Source organism: Rhinolophus sinicus, linkage group LG07 (assembly GCF_036562045.2).
Source record: "Rhinolophus sinicus isolate RSC01 linkage group LG07, ASM3656204v1, whole genome shotgun sequence".
Taxonomy (NCBI): Eukaryota; Metazoa; Chordata; class Mammalia; order Chiroptera; family Rhinolophidae; genus Rhinolophus; species Rhinolophus sinicus.
This window is the reverse complement of record NC_133757.1, coordinates 32,732,985-32,749,967: the sequence shown is the minus strand read 5'-3', so window position 1 is coordinate 32,749,967 and position 16,983 is coordinate 32,732,985. Positions and strand designations below refer to the sequence as shown.

At 41.7% G+C, this 16,983-nt stretch overlaps 1 protein-coding gene and 1 pseudogene across 2 annotated transcripts in view; one reads left to right on the top strand and one right to left on the bottom strand.

Annotated features, from left to right (window-relative positions):
* Positions 1-9,130, top strand: part of PAPSS2 (3'-phosphoadenosine 5'-phosphosulfate synthase 2) — a 69,375-nt gene extending 60,245 nt beyond the window's left edge. For both annotated transcript variants that reach the window (XM_019738780.2, XM_019738771.2), the window contains 4 exons: positions 2,838-2,973; positions 4,815-5,083; positions 6,168-6,397; positions 7,257-9,130. In XM_019738780.2, coding sequence (XP_019594339.1) covers positions 2,838-2,973; positions 4,815-5,083; positions 6,168-6,397; positions 7,257-7,398 — 777 coding nt within the window. In that variant the 3' untranslated portion in view covers positions 7,399-9,130. The remainder of the gene's footprint in view (positions 1-2,837; positions 2,974-4,814; positions 5,084-6,167; positions 6,398-7,256) is intronic.
* On the bottom strand, positions 2,166-2,281 carry LOC141572980 (U6atac minor spliceosomal RNA; annotated as a pseudogene).
* Positions 9,131-16,983: the final 7,853 nt, after the last annotated feature.

Sequence of the window (16,983 nt, the reverse complement as noted above, 5' to 3'; positions counted from 1 at the left end):
TGATGCCACCCTCTCGTCCTGTTACACCTGCTAGTCTCTCAACCTAGGACACCGTGCCTTCCACCCCTGCCTCCTCACCTTATTTGTTACTCCTTTCCCTTTTAAGAATTTGGCTTACTCTTATGACCTAGAGGTCTGGCTGTCCACACCTGCCCCACAGTATTGTTACCCATTTACTCTTTTGTTAATCCACTCAGACTTCCAAACCATGGGTTCAAGGACCCCATCTTGATCTGTTTTGTTCACTGTCACATCCTCTGCAGCAAGCCCAGGACCTGGTATCTAATAAGTGCTGCCTGGATGGAGGATGAATGCAAGATCCCTCTGAAGGAAATGCTGAAACATCAGCATGGAGACCACGGATGAGAGGCAGTGGGTGCGGTGGGAAGAAGAGCCTGGTTTGGAGGAATCCTAGAATTGGGTCCAGGCTGACAGCTTGAACTCTGTGTACCTGAACTCTGCTACTCCCCTCTGTAAAACCACCTTCTCATCTGAAAATGAGAGCATCAGGTCCACATGATCTACATGTTCCTTACAGCTACAGAATTCCAGGACTATGATAGCTGTCACAGAAATGAATCTATATTCTTGACTTGTAGCACGTTAGTTTTTCTTCTCAATTCTGTTCTCTGAACTTTTTAATAATAACCTTATTTTCCTGAACGCACCATTTCTTCCCTTCTGTTCCATTCTCTCCTCTCCCCCTTTTCATTCTGACCTCTGCCCTTTCCTGCCCTCAGCTGCTCCTCTCTGATTTGCACATTCCCTCTTCCTCTCCAGGTTGTTTCTTTCAAGTTTTCCTCTTCTTGCCCTTTGAGCCAATTCACCGTAGCTTTCTTAGCCTTCATCCTCGTGTTTGAGCTCCTCCTCTCCTTTTTGCATTCCTGTTGTCTATGATTTCGAGCCCCAGTCCGCTTTCATTACTTCACCAGACTCCCTTAAAGCCTGTTCCTCATTCCTCTGTGTGTCCAGTTCTGTCCTCTAGCTGTGGTCCCTTGCCTGTCTTTGGCAGGAGGTAGGGACTTGTAAGCTGCGAAGTTCTGGGAAATTAGGCAGACCCACTGGCCCTCTCTTCCTGATAGCTGGACCCACAGTGTTGGGACAGATGAATCACCTTGAAGAGAGAGGTGCCCCTTTCCCTGCGCTAGCCCAGTAAGTCCAATAGCATAGTTTCAACATTGCTTTTCAAACAGACACATTTTGAGGCTAGGTAGTGAACGAAATCAGTTCAATATTTCCTTTTTCCAGTAGAACCAGTATAGGGTGGTCCCTTAGCATCTACAATGAATTGCTACACTATCAGGGATCTTAAATCTTCCAAAATTTTATCTGTAGTCTAACTCTAAGCAGTAAGGAGAAAGTAAATGTAAAGGTATAGATATTTGACAATATTCTATTTAAGTGACTCTTCTGAGCACAAAGTTTAGAAAGCAGCACAGAGTTCATAAAACCATAACCAAATCCCTTGCACAATCTCTGTCTACCCAGGGGTTCTCAACCACAACACTACTGACATTTGGGCTGATGATTCTTCGTTGTGGAGGCTGTACTGTGCAATGCAGGATATTTAGTAGCACCCCTGGCCTCTACACACTACATGCCAATAGCACACCCTCTCTCACCACAGTCGTGATAATCAAAGTTGTCTTCAGATATTGTCAAATGTCACCAGGTGAGGCGAAATTGCCATGTTGAGAACCATGGCTCATTTCTAATTCCCCATTCCCTGAACCCCTATGAAATGCAAGCCATTGTAAATCCCAACATCTGGCCATGACAGGGAATGTGAGCCAGAGGAAAGCCATCACCACGTTGGTGTCTTCTGACTAGCTGTTTGAAATCAATCAGCTGTCTCTCTCCTATATTTGCCTTCCTCTCTTCTGCTGACATTTCAGGTGGCCACGTTGTCCTTAGTGCAAAAGGCAGTTATAGAATTTGATCAGACAAAGGGTTGTGAAACCATTATTTAACTGAAGAATAAGACTTTTTATAATGTTTGTCTCCATGATTGAGGAGAGACATTTGCTCTAAGTTGTAACCGATTGCACTGCAACATCATTTGGAACATATTTAAGTTTATAGAAAAACAAAGGTTGTCACTTTTTTTGTAGGTTTACTGAGACATAATTGACATATAACGTTAGGTAAGTTTAAGATGTACAAGGTAAAAACAATGGTTAGATGACACGAAGAAGGTGACAATGCCTTAACCATGTGTATTTTCAGGACCCAGGGCCTCTTCCATCCTTGTCAAGGGGAGTGCTAATCTTTCATCCAAACTATTGTGGTTTTCTTTTTCATTATTTTGAACCATTCTTCACACAAGTCTCACACCTAATATTTATGGGTCCCAGGCTAGAAATACAAACTGAAGCCCATATACCATCTTTAAAAGTTACATATCTAAATAATAAATGTAAGTAAAATATTTTCTGTCCTTCTACTTGGACAACTATGCCTTGATAAGAATCTGGAAGGCCAATTTCAAATTCAAACATCTTGGTTTTACACCACAATATGGTAGAGAGTCGGCTCTTGGCCTGCAGCCAACCACTCCTCCTCTTTCTAGACTTGGCCTTGTGACAGCCCTCTGGGTCTATTTTGTTTCTCAGTTCTAATTTCTAATATGGAAAATGATAGCTATAACCCACAAAAACAAAAGCTCTTCAGGACTTCTCAATAATTTTTAAGAGTATAAAGGAGTTGAGAGACCAAAAAGTTTGAAGCTTGAAGGCAGTTCTTCAATAGTAAACCATGATTGATCCACAAGAAGAAAATTTTTCAGATAAATAGAAATCAATATTAATCACTAACAACTTTAATAATTGTCTTTCTAGATGGTGATGGAAAGTGGGGACTGGCTGGTTGGTGGAGACCTTCAGGTACTGGAAAGGATAAGGTGGAATGATGGGTTGGACCAGTACCGCCTGACACCTCTAGAGCTCAAACAGAAATTTAAAGAAATGAATGCTGGTATGTAGGCTGGCTGTAATGCGTTTGTTAATATTCCTTACCACCCTCTGATTACAGAGTTAAGGATATCAGGAACAGCATGTTTATAGTTTTAAAAAGCTGGAAACCTCTTCTATTGATATGGAAAACAGTTTATAAAGTTGAACTACATCCATATACTGGAATTTGTCAGTTAAAAATATACACTGATACAGAAAGATACACAAAGTATATTTATTAAGTGAAAAAGCAAATTGCAGAACAATAATTGTTTTTAAAACCCTCACCTATTTGTATGTATAGCAGGGTCTCTGATGACAGCAGCTGACATCTTGGGGATGGAGTTGGACCAAGGGGAAGGGAAGATTTTCCCTTTACATATTTTGAAAAAGAGAGGAAAAGTACTGATAGGATTATGGATGATTTTTATATTCCATTTGGGGCTTTTTCATATTTCCCAAATTTTCCATAATGGATCTATATTATTTCAGAACCAGAAATAAAAATGATAGCTCTCAGAAATCCACCACAAAGTGAAGTAGTTTTGAAGATTTCCTTACAGTAAAGATGAAATATCTTTTATTATTTTTTAATTTAATCAACAAGTATTTATTAAACCTGTACTATGTGCCAGAATTTCTGCGAGGGTCCCTTTCTAGGATAGGCAGGATCCTCACAGACCTTCACCCTGTGTGTGAGGTTAGGTGGGTGGGTGGTGGTGGTCAGGGCGCAGTGGAGAACCTGAGACCTGAGAACAGATTCGAATGTTTCCACTGCTATGGTTTTGCTGTTATTTCAAAGGCCTTGGAACCACCAGCCCAGTGTCCCTGGGCCCCTCACAGAAGTTCCTCTGACAGGCCCAAGTCCCTTATGGGTGTAGGAGCTGCTCATCTTAGCAGCTCCATTTGTGGCAAGGGCCAATAGGAGCCTCCTCCTTTATCACGTGGCTGTAATCCTCTCTTTACGGCAGTGTTCCCCGGAAGACTATATGAGATCCCTGAGGGCAGGACTGTCGTCTAGTCCCTGCAGCTTGCACAGTCCTGCTATTCAGTGGGCGCACAGTAAGTGCCTGGTGACTGACACCGCGTGCCTCTTGCTTGAGGGGCTACTTGAGGAATGCCTTCTGCAAGGTGTCTGGCTCTTTCCCTCTGCTGGTCATCTTTTCTGTGAGTCTGTAGGTGTATTTCTGCAGGTCATGGTAGGGGATGGCGTTTCCCGCTTAAGACCTACAAGCTCCTAGGAGGGGCTGCTCACGATAGCACCCTGTCTACAAAAGGACTGGTCCCGCCTCCGGGCTGCGGTGACAGCCGCCCAGAATAAGTGACCGTGGGGCCTTCCAGGTGTGGCAGAGAAAGGGGTTGGTCCTGTCCCTGCCTTGAGATGCGAAGTCCGGAGGCCACAGCGTTATAGCACCCGCCTCTGCCGGGGCCACTTCCGATGGACTCTTTTACATCTTTAGATTGTTGAGACCTTGCATGGGCCCCAGAAAATGTTCCTCATCATTACTTACCCCCCTAGGAAAGTGAGGCTGGAGCAGGCTACAAGAGGACTGATGAATGCGGCCCCCAGCCTAAGCCTGGGTTTGCAGGAAAGGTCCTGGCAACAAATGTTTTCATTTCTGAGTCAGGCTTTCCCTCTAGGGCTTCTGCTCCATGTCCTGTCCCTGTCTAAGCAATCTGATATTGCTTGCTACCTTTGGAATAGCACCTAATGACCCAGGTAGATTCTTCAGCTGATTATCAAAAGCAAGTGGATATCTGAATGCACAGAACAAGAAACATACATAGTTGCATCTTTTCTTTCTGTTCTTGCAGACAAGCGACCTACATTTTTTGACCTTGGCTTTTGTTTTCCTTTCCCAGATGCGGTGTTTGCCTTCCAGTTGCGCAATCCTGTCCACAATGGCCATGCCCTGTTGATGCAGGACACCCGCCGCCGGCTCCTGGAGAGGGGCTACAAGCACCCCGTCCTCCTGCTCCACCCTCTGGGTGGCTGGACAAAGGACGACGACGTGCCTCTGGACTGGCGGATGAAGCAGCACGCAGCTGTGCTTGAGGAAGGGGTCCTGGATCCCAAGTCAACCATCGTCGCCATCTTCCCATCTCCCATGTTATACGCTGGCCCCACAGAGGTGAGCGGTTCCCTGAGCTGGGCGATGGGACTCAGAAGTGCAGGCTCAAAGTTTACTTAGAAGAGCAAATGTGTCTCTGGGACCCTAAGTCATGTGCACATTCTGAAATCTTCTAGTCTCTCTTCTTTATCCAACTTAATTATATTTCCATTTACTGCTTATAAAAAGGCTACAAATGTCAAATCCACTCTATTATACACTGGCTTTGAGAATATGGAAGTTGGCGTGTGAATGAGGTAGATAATGCAACTTAACTGGGTGATAAGGCAAGTTGTATTGAAACTAATATTCAATTTCTGCAGTTCCAGTTACTTAGTGATTCTCTGTGCTCTGAGAGCTACATTAGAAGCTCACGGAGAGCATGTCTTTAAATGCTTACTATCTCCCTTTCATCGCACAGTGAGCCTATCAAACAGAGACTTTCTTTGTCCCCTGCACCACCAGTGTAGTGGATTTGAACAAGTTTGCAGGAAGTATGATGAATTGAAAGGGTCTCAACCCTTTGGAATGCCCCAAACTGAGTTTAATAAATTAATTCCCTTCAACCAGATCAAAGTTCCAGGCCCCTAGCTCTCCTCTCTACCCTCTGTATTTCTATCTGAGCTTTGAAGAGGACAATTCATTTTGAAATCCCAATGCTGTGTTGAACTGGAATCCATGTCTGCATATGAAAGGTAATTAGCTCATTATTGGCAGTCAGGTAAGAGATAGTGGAGTTTGTAATTCCCTTTAAGCTGTGATTTATTCAGAACAGGGAGGAACTAAAAAGTAAAATTCACAGTTCGGTAAAACAGTAAGATCCGAGTGTTCCTGGTTGGCTAGCCTGTTTGGAGAGATTCGGAAATATAACTTCAGGTTCTAAGATAGGGGGTTTCTTATCTTTAAAGCTGCTGTCCTACCGAACATAACCAAGCAGATGAAGAAGAGAGCCTGGAGTCTTAGACACCTCACTGGCTTCCTTGCAATTATCAGTTGACCCACATTACTGAATTACTTTTAACGCAGCATAAAGGTGTCTCTATCAATAGGGACCCGCAGGACTGGCCAGTGATAACCAACATGTCCCTTATGTGCTGTTTCCTAGGTCCAGTGGCACTGCAGGTCCCGGATGATTGCAGGGGCCAATTTCTACATTGTGGGCCGGGACCCTGCAGGAATGCCCCACCCTGAGACCAAGAAAGACCTGTATGAACCCACTCACGGGGGCAAGGTCTTGAGCATGGCCCCTGGCCTCACATCTGTGGAAATCATTCCATTCCGAGTGGCTGCTTACAACAAAGCCAAAAAAGCCATGGACTTTTATGATCCAGAAAGGTAGGTTTTCAGAGGAAAAGTCTTTAATCAACATCTGTACAACTGGGATATTAAGGCAAATAAAAATTTGGGGCGCCTTTGGAAAACTCTCCAGTGCCTCTCCACATGCTCCTCATTAGAATAGAAGTCTCTTGAAGACCATGATCTGGTTTTACACATTTTGTGTTCCCTAAGGTTATACCCCGTTTCATCAAAAATAAGACCTAGCTGGACAATCAGCTCTAATGCATCTTTTGGAGCAAAAATTAATATAAGACCCAGTATTATATTATTATATTATATTATATTATATTATATTATATTATATTATATTATATTATATATTATATTATATTATACCCAGCCTTATATTATAGTAAAATAAGACCGGGTCTTATATTAATTTTTGCTCCAAAAGACACATTAGAGCTGATTGTGTGGCTAGGTCTTATTTTCGGGGAAACACGGTAGCACAGCCCCTTCCATGTAGAAGATGGCCATAAATATATATATTTTTAACATACATCCTTGAGCATGAACTGAGTGCTTGCACTTTAAGCGAAAGAAAGTCAACAAGGAAAAAGAATTTAATGAGTATTTATGGCACACTCACCATGCTGAGCTCATAGTAAGGCAGAACAACAGAAGGGACTTCCCATGAACAGATTAGGTACACAGTTAAGTATTGAACATATAGCTGCCATTATTTCCCCTTCTGCAAGTTCCTTTACTGAACTGAAGATTTAGCAAATTGCCATTTTAGAAGCTGCAGCATTTTACAGAAAAAAGAAAGTAATAAGAACCTATAAGCCAACTCCAGGAATCTTCAAGGTAGATGTTATTTACCTATGCAGAATTCTTTGTTGCTACCCTCTGACAGGCACACCGAGTTTGACTTCATCTCAGGAACTCGTATGAGGAAATTGGCACGGGAAGGAGAAAATCCCCCAGACGGCTTCATGGCCCCCAAAGCATGGAAAGTCCTGACAGATTATTACAGGTCCCTGGAGAAGAACAGCTAAATGCCCTTGGCTCCAGAGATTCTTTCTGAAGTGTTCTATGATTCTCTTTTCTATTTTTGTGATTAGATGCTTTGTATCCAATTGATTCTCAATGGTTGATTTTAGGGTTTTATAATGAGGTAAAAATTTAAAGTCAATTTCAATATATACATAAAAAAGTCAAACTGAAGTCCAAAGCTTAGCAGGTAAAAGCAATATTGCTATCATTTCAGAATGCTATTTGTTGTGTTCTCTACAGCATCTGAGCGGGTAGGTCCAAGATTTCTTAAAGCTTTGACCATGTGTCTAGTTTACTTGCCAAAAAGTAAAGCATAATTTCCAGCTTAAGTCTTGCCAGCGTGCTCTCTCCCCATGTCATATACCAGCAGTAAAATAAATCAGAAGAGCAGCCTCTTCTATAAAATTGAAAAAAAAAAAAAAAAAAAAGATTTCTCACCCTGAATGATGTGGCTTATGTCAAGATTCTTCCTGACATTTTGTCTCATGCCTGTACAGAGCCTTACTGCCCAGTCTCTCATATGCTGAAGTATGACCTGATTGGAGAAACCAAATGTGTGAAAATGTGAATTTAATCTCAGAGATCTATGCAACCTACTTCTGCCACCAAAGTTATATTGTCTAATAAGATAAGTCTTAATAATGCACTTCTGTGAATCATATAACTAGTCGAATGGTGACTTTTCATTAAATAGCGTAGAGTGCTTTGATGAAAGATTTACACCCAGGGCTCAGACAATCTGGCAATGTTGTGGAAAGTTACTTTCTCTCCTCTTTGCTGTGGTCATTGTGTCCTATGAAGAGACTGTGCCGGCTGACTGCAGCAGCAGCAGCTGTAACCAGAACCCACTTACACCATCAGACTAGCCAGCGGCTAAAACTGGAAAAGACCACAGAAAACATCAAATCCAACCCTTTCATCTGACTGGTGACCAAACTGAGACGATGCAAAAGCACAAGCTTGGAGCTGCTGAGCACTGCAACAAAAACACAAAACTGGCCGCCTTAGGAAGTCCCGGTGGCACTGAACGAGCACCCAGGCCACAGCTCCTAGGCTGGTGCTCTGTCTACACTGCACAACACAGGAGCTGGCGTCCCCCAAATGCTTAATGAAGCTCCTTGAATAGAGTGCACTTACAAAGCAGTCTTCATAGATGCTGAAAAGTCCAGTTTTCTAAAACCGGATGATTTTATTGCAGTTGAAATAAATACTTCTTCCAAAGACTCATGCTGTTCTGAGATATCCAACCCCTGATGGCTTTCCTTCCTGGGAGGCAAGCTTTTGTACTTTATGCCTAATTCCTTGTGCTAAGGGACATATGAAGAAACAGTACCTTTTGTACATAGGTCTCTCTGGAAGAGACTAAAACTGGAAAGAGAAAACTGTGATTTTTAAAAAAACATTCAGTTTTTTTGTTTTTAATGCTAATCTTTGCTAATGAAAGTTATTTAGAGAGTAAATAATATACAATGGCCACAGCAAAGTGTAATTGTCTTTGATAGTATATGCCTAGATTCATTTGATCAGAGGTACTACTCACTATTGCCTTTTTAAAAAACAGCATATTTATAATATTAAAAATATGAGACAGGATGTAGTGCCTTAACCAATATATTTTGTGATTTTTAAAATATATTTAAAACTGCTCTTCTGCTCTAGTATCACACAGTGCAAATGACTATTTGTATATACAACTGATGCTTGTTCTTATTTTAATAAATTTCTCAAAATGAAGGCTGAGTCTTTCCTGCCTGTACCACTGAGTGTGGGTTGAACATGTGACTGTTGATGGCTTTGTGACTTCATGTAATTGGAGAGAAACAGCAGCAACTCTTTCAGACCATAATTAAGAGGCTGTTTGCCCTTATTCATGAATAAGGGCAAATAAATGTGAATGACACATGTGAATGACACATGATCTCAGCCAAGTATTACAGTGATATTTTTAGTATTACAGTGACTGGATTCCTCAGGGACCGCTCCCCTAGATTTCACTGCATGAGGATCTGACCTTTTTCCTTTTTTCTAACTTGCCCCTCTTTTCTGAAAGTGCCCCAAAGAGTTTAACCAGCAGGGGGCAGCTGGATGCCTCAGTTGGTTAGACTGTGAGCTCTTAACAAGGTTGCCGGTTCAATTCCCACATGGGCCAGTGAACTGCACCCTCCACAACTAGATTGAAAACGACTTAACATGGAGCTGATGGGTCCTGGAAGAACACACTGTTCCCCAATATTCCCCAATAAAAAAAATAAATAAATGAAAATAAAAAATTATTTAAAAAAAAGAGTTTAACCAGCAGGGCTGGAAGCAATTGTGGGTTTTTTGTTTATTTGTTGGTTGGTTTGGCAACAACTCCCATTACCTCCACTAATCTCAGCAGTTGTTACTTTTGTATGCAGAAAAGATACCTGTTTCTGCCCCTAATTTCATTGGCCTTCAGGTAGGCCTGTAGTTTTGGTTTGCGTCCCTGCCTCCTTCTGTCCTAACGACCTAATAAATTTTTTTTGCTACTTGTCCTCACTCCAAATAAAACGGGTATAATAGCCAACTCAGAGCTACCACTTGTTGCCCCTCCCTCATTCTCCCCAGATCCTTACTTGCTGACCCCTCTTGACAATTAGGACAAAGTAGGGCAGGAAATGTGTAAGTACATGAAGATATAAGTGGTGCTGACGGAGTATGCCACACTGTACAGGGCAGTGTGAAAAAATCCAGGAAAGACATACGTCAATGATTCGGTCAGATAATGGCAGAATTATAAATAGATTTCTTTCCAACCCATATTTCCTGCAAGAAGAAACGAATCTTGGCTACTTGAGAACATCAAATTCATTTTTGTTTTTTCCACATCTTCCTCCTTTCTATTACCTGACTTTTAGGTCCAATTTTTTACCATCTGTCCCAATGTTAGACTGTGTATCAAACTAACCCATCTATTTTGCATGTAGAAAGTCTAGTCATTTTTAAATTGCTTATTTTTTTTTAAAGATAAATTGTTTAAATCCAGCTGCTTACTTAACCACCATAATTTTATACTAATTATTCCCAAATTATCTTCATTACTTAGAAGTGGTTCTGGTAAGATGGTTGTTTCAAATAATATGAAAACTTAACATGCTGGATAAGTATAAATAACCTAACTATATTAGTAATTACATTAATTGTAAATGGTCTAGAGTATTCAAGCACCTGATTAAGGTATTAGACTGGAAACCATAGTGCAGTCTTTGCCTATGAATTTTTGAATGATACAGGCTTCTATTATTTGAGCATATCCCCATTACCAAAAATGTATAAATTATCAAGAATTGACTATACAGATATTGGAATAGTAACCAGTTATTTTTCTTCCCCCTTGTATGCATTTAATTCTTTGCTCAATATTAAGTATTACGTATTGGGCCACTCATTTATACACATTCACTAAATGAGGAAAGTGATATACAAGCTCTTCACTAATATACATTCCAAAGAACTACCTTTTTTTGCTTATGTGGTAACTGAAATTATGACTAAAACATAAATGAGTCACTGGCTAGAGATTGGATATTTTAGTTTGATACAGAAAAACCTAGACGAAATAAAAATAATGCTTTTCTATGGGGCTAGCAAAATGGTGGATGGAAGGAAGTCTTGAAGAACTGAGAAACAAGCCTTTCACAGGTGAGACTTGGTAGTTGTTTAATGATTTATCTTTTGTGACCAAGGTACCTTCCCCTACCTTCCAAGTCTATTACCCTTTCCGTAGACCTCCTAATTTGGACTAACTGCAGGGAAAGCCAGTCTCAATTAGTAAGAAATCTAAATTATAGAATGTTTTAAAATGTAATACCCTTTTATGACCTTCAAATACATAAGCAACAAAATGATGCGCAGAGTTCTTTTACTATCATAATATGTATTTGTATTTGCTGGCATCATTAATATCACACTTTATTTGGTAAAGCTCTTAAATACTTTGTTTCAGTTGGTTTGTTTCAGGAGCTTAAACCTGCTCTGTACCTATTTTACTAAAATAATGTATGTGAAAGTTCTTACAAACTGTAACATAGTATAAAAACTTTTGGGTAAAGGAAAATCTGAATTTATATTTATTGCGTAAGTCTGCTTTCTATAAATAGTTTAAAGGTAAAGTTCAGCTCAGCACAGGTTGAAATGATAATGGACTATTTCATGTAAAAAACTCTAGAATCGATCTGGCATTTTAAACTAGTTAAAAGATTGACGTCTATGAGTGTATTCACCAAGAACCTACTTTCATGGAAGAAATTAATTCCATCAACCACTGCAGAGGTTGTATCCCGATCACATCCTCAAATCATAAAAGAATTGTATGAAGTACCAGAACTTTGGCTATTCAAGGTAAACAAAGAAAAACCTTACAGCTCCAAGAGAGCCAAGGAAGTAAGTTTAACAAACAGAAACACCAGGTACATGAGTGTCTATGTCTTGTCTACGTAATGGCATGTTACATAATGTGTGCCTATTAAAACAAATCCATTTACCAAGGCTGACACCCTCAGTAGTTAAGAAAGCCACCCAGTTTAGAAGCCCTAATAATAAGGTCAGTATTGCTAAGGGATCTCCATCTATCAATATGGCCGCTGTGCTGTTTAGTGAAAGGCACATTTCAGCATTTCCCTTACTGTACAGATAAGGAAATGGAGGCCCAGAATCAGAGATGATTTGCCAAAGGACATGATAACCTACAGCCATATTCACTTCCTAGCTTCCAAAACATTTTTATCTGATTCTTAAAACAATCCTAGAAGGTCCACACTATGATTCCTGTTTACAGATAAGGTAAGATACCCACAGAAGACATTTTGCCCAAGGTAACATTGATACATATATATATGTATATGGAATTCCACAGCTGGGATTGAAACCTATAAAGTTGGAAATGAACTTTACATGACGTATAATAAATACCTGCACAATTTCTTCTGCTAGAATATAGAAGGGTGTGAACGATCTTTACTTCCATAGTAACAAGAAAAATCCAGACAAAATAAAAATGATACTTTTCAATGAGGCTAGCAAATAAGTGGATGCAAGGAATTCTTAATGAGCTTCCTTCCAGGGAGAAACAAGCCAAGCCCTACAGAGGTGAGCAGAGAACCTTGGTATTTTTTAATACCAGGGGTAGACTCTTGAGTCTGGATGTAATACATGGAAGAGCAGGCCTGCCTAGATGGAGAGACTTTGCAGGGATGAGAATTCAGCCAACACTCAGACAACAGTGAGTGAAATCTGGAAACACATTAAAAAACAAACTGCCAGGCTAGACAATCCCCCTTCCCTGGATTTTACAGAGAAAATAACAGAAGAGGGGCTGGAAGTCTTGTGCATTCTCGTGGTGACTGGATTCCAGAACCCTGATAGAACTGAATATGAAGAACCACAAACATATAAACCTGCAACCCAAACCCCTCCCAGCTCAAATACTGACAAGATCAAAAGGCAGGTCCATAGGAGGATAGGGGTTCGGCTAAGCCTGGTCAATTCAATCTTATTAAAGCTGCAGTCCTGAGCCAGCCTAATTAGACTCTAGAGGAAAAGGAATGATCAGCCCTTCACCCTGACTGCCTATCCCAGGAAAGGACTTGTGCTTCCCAGAAATAACCAATGTTATGCTTCAGTCCCCACTATTCTTTTTTATACCCACTACCTGGAAAAGAATAAATTACAGGTTAAAAAGTGATCACCTAGATAAACAGCTGGGCATGGCAAGGAACACTCCATCATCAAGAGCTCTGGGATCGGACAAGCACTCCCTGAAGGTCTCAACACAAACTACTGTACATGCGCCTACCTCCAGCATGCTGGCTCATCTGAATTATAATACTGCCCTTCATTTAGCATATGCTCACGGCTTCATGTGATTAGCTGGTCATGTTTCATTTTTTGTGTGTCCAGCCACCTTCCCCACAATACGCAACTTCCTTTGGATGAAATACAGCTCTCCTTTTCCATTTAGTCTCGATGAGTCAGTAAATCTGGATACTTACCCTCAAATCTTTTATGCAAAAGATGTTCCTGGAGGGTCATTTTCTCAAAGCTCCAAGACTTATAACCATTGTTTAGAACTCTGTTAATGTGGTAGGTTGCTTGCCTCCATTTTTGTTTAGTTCTTTTTCTGGAGTTTTCCCCTGTTCTTTCATTTGGGATGTATTTCTTTGTTTCCTCATTTTGACTACTTCTCTCTTTGTTGCTATGTGTTAGGTAGATCTGCTACGTTTACCAGGTGGCCTTATGGAGTAGGTGCCATGTGGGGCCCAGTGGCACAGACTCCCTGGTCACCTGCACTGGGTGCTCCAGGAATGTCCCTTGTATGGGTTGTGTGTGCCCTTCTGTTATGGTTGAGCGTTGGCTGCTACTGGAACATCATTGGGTGGAATTGACTAAGGTGATTGGCTGTGGGATTTCGCCACATCCAGTTTACAGGCTACTGTATGGAGGGCTTACCCCATTGAGTGGGGTTTTCCTCAGCTGGCTCTGGTGCCTGTTGAGACCACCCCTCAGGTGTGCCGCTTGTGGGGCTAATTGGGCAGTGCTCTGCTCTGGTCTGAAACCAATCTCCAAGTATGCTGGCTGTGGGGCCTCTTGTGAGGGGCTCCGGGTGCAGGCCCAGGTCAGCCACTGCCTGTGACCAGATAGGGACTACTTGTAAGAGCTACAAAGCGGTCCTCATTTGTTCACTACCTGTGCTAACCCTGGAGGTGCGTGGGAGAGGCCACGCTGTGAACTGAGGACAGCTGCCACTACTACTAGGCCTGGGATAGCTCCACAAAATGCCAGGACACCCTGAGGCCTGCTGCCACCTGCCAGCTTACTTAAGGTTCAGCCACTGATAAAGCCTTGTGTAGTATGCAAGTTGGGTGAGGCAGGGTCTCACGGAGTCTCTAGAGTGGGAAGAGTTGTGGTCACCAGGTTAATGTAAGTTCTGGTTTGGTGCCAGCGCTGAATGAGCCTGGAGCAACTCAGTAAAAGTCTCAGAGCACACCAAGGCCAGTCACCACCCCCCCAGGGTCTGTCAGACTGGTAATTTTCCAACAAAGAGTGCAATGTGGGTGGGGCTGGCTGCTCTAGCAGTAACTGCCTCTGGTGTTGAAGGAATTGGGGGTGGGTGGGATCCCAGTGAGTCAGCAGGGCAGAGCTGCACTCACCACCAATCAGATTCAGATTTGGCCGTAAGTGTAGGGAGGGCTCAACACAGGAAAGATGGCGCCCACCTGCGGGCTGCACGGGAGGATCCCTCACAGGGAAAATGCCGACTCCTCCAGCCCTCCTCCTGAAGCCACGGAACTCAGTCTACCCCCACCTCCACCCCCGTATGTCTCCAACACCTCCCAAGTTACTGTCTCTCTGCTGGAGCCCCAGGTGAGTGCCTAGGAGTGAGGATGTGCGTGGGTCATTTAAGAGAATGTTTGAGTTTCCCGCAGCCTCCTGTCCCACCCAGACAGTCAAAATCCCCCGTTTTTCACAGCCAGATGTTGTGGGGGCTCCTCTTCCCGGCATCTGTACTCTGGGCTGGGGAGGCCAGTGTGGGGTTGGGGTCTCTCACTCCTCTGGGGAGAAGCTTTGCGGCCGAGATATCACTGCCAATTCTCAACCACTACACGGAGGTTTGGGTTAGCCAGTTTCGTGTCTCTGAATCTCCTACCATTCTCGATGTGGCTTCTTCTTGATATCCTTAATTACAAAACTTCTGTTCAGCCAGACTTCAGGTGGTTCCCAGGTTTATTGTTCTATAATTTAGTTGTAATTTTAATTTGTTCATGGAAGGAAGCAGGCACAGTGTTTATCTACTCTGCCATCTTGGAGCTCTAATCCAGGATGGTTTCTGACCTGGGTTTGCACACTCACTTCCAGGATTTTGAATCTTGAATGGGATAATTTAGAGATGAACAGTTGGACGTTCGTTTAATCCCGTAGAGGAATAAAAGCAAGATTCTTAAACAATTCCCAATCACCACCTGGAGCTTTCTGAGTTTCTATCCTAACTCCAGTTCTTTAGCTTCCCTTTGACCTCGTGAGCTCCCCGTATCCTTCAAATAAATTTGTTATTGCTTAGGTCAGCTAGAATTGGTTGCTTGCAATAGAACCCTAACTGGAACTCTTTGGTCCAGTAGACGATGCTAATCTCCCTCAGACATGTCTGCAAAAGACTTTGTTTTACTGGGTGATATATTATCATCGCCTATTTCAGTATCTTGATTATTCTTAGAATTTCTGGAAGCTACTGAGGCATACATCACTGTTCTCTTCTAAGTTCCAAGTTTTGCATGTCAGTAATCATTTCAATATGTTTGGCTCTGGTTTTAAAACTGAGCTGTCATGATTCACACACTGGTGTCCTTGATGTCCACACCAGCGTTAACATTCACTGCAATTGCATTACAAAACACAAAAGCTTATATCCTTTCAGTGTTTTCGTAATGAGACCTTTATATGCTGTTAGTATTAACAGTGTAAAATTTACACCAGTGTTACTGAGGATGTTTTGTTTTTACTCCCATTGCTAACTGGTTTCTTTTAGGTTTGATCTCATTTCCATCTGGAATCTATCTGTGCTATACATCTCCTCAATACAATTCCATGAACATGATGTCTTAGAGTTCTCACCTATGCATGTAAAGAGAGATTTAACTTTTGAAACGGTTAGAGACCTCTATATCTTTGATGACTAAACGACAACAAATTTAATAATGAAAGCCCGCTACAGATTTCTGTCAGCTCTAAACGGAATGATTCTATGGCTTTGAGGTTTCTAGTTGGTGCTGAGGTTTTAGTTATGCAGGATATATGCTCAGCATATCAGAAGTCTATTCAACATTCTGATGTTGACCTTAAGAGAAGCTAAAAAGAGAATTCTAAAATATACAGTATCCAATTTATTTTCTTTATCCAGAAGAAAGTTATAACATTTGTCCACAAACAACACAATTCCACTAAAAAAAAATAAAAAAAAAATCTTACCAATGAGAAGATTACCAAAAAATCTTGCCATTTTTATATAGGCACACTCAAGGCTTCAGATAGCCTCATCTAACACCAAACCTTAGTAGTTACAGCTACTAATGTTAGGTTATTACGATCCATATAGAATATTTAGATTATCCCAACCCAGCTTTTGATAACAGTGAGTTCTGGGTCATGCTGCAGGTGGGGGAGGGGGGTGGAACAAAAAGGAAAGAAATCATAAAGGAGATACTAAATTGACTCAAATATTGAGGTACTATACTCTATTTAAAAAAGGCCTGGGGAAAGTATGAGACATACCAGACTTCTCAGAAGTCTTCCAACCATGAGGCTTTTAGAGAAACATCACATAGGTAACCATTTAAATCTCATTCTTTAGAGTATACGTTTGGGGATTATGAAAATGGCTTAAGCATGGAGAATGCTCAAAAATTGAGCCAGGGTACCAGATACGTACATCAGTGTGTAAAATAAAGTAATGTGACAGCTAACATTTGAGCAGGTACTGTGCTGCGTGTCTCGTATGCACCATTCCATTACACAACCCTGTAAGTAGGTGCCACTGTCACTCCATTTTATAAAGGAGAAACGGAAGCTCAAAG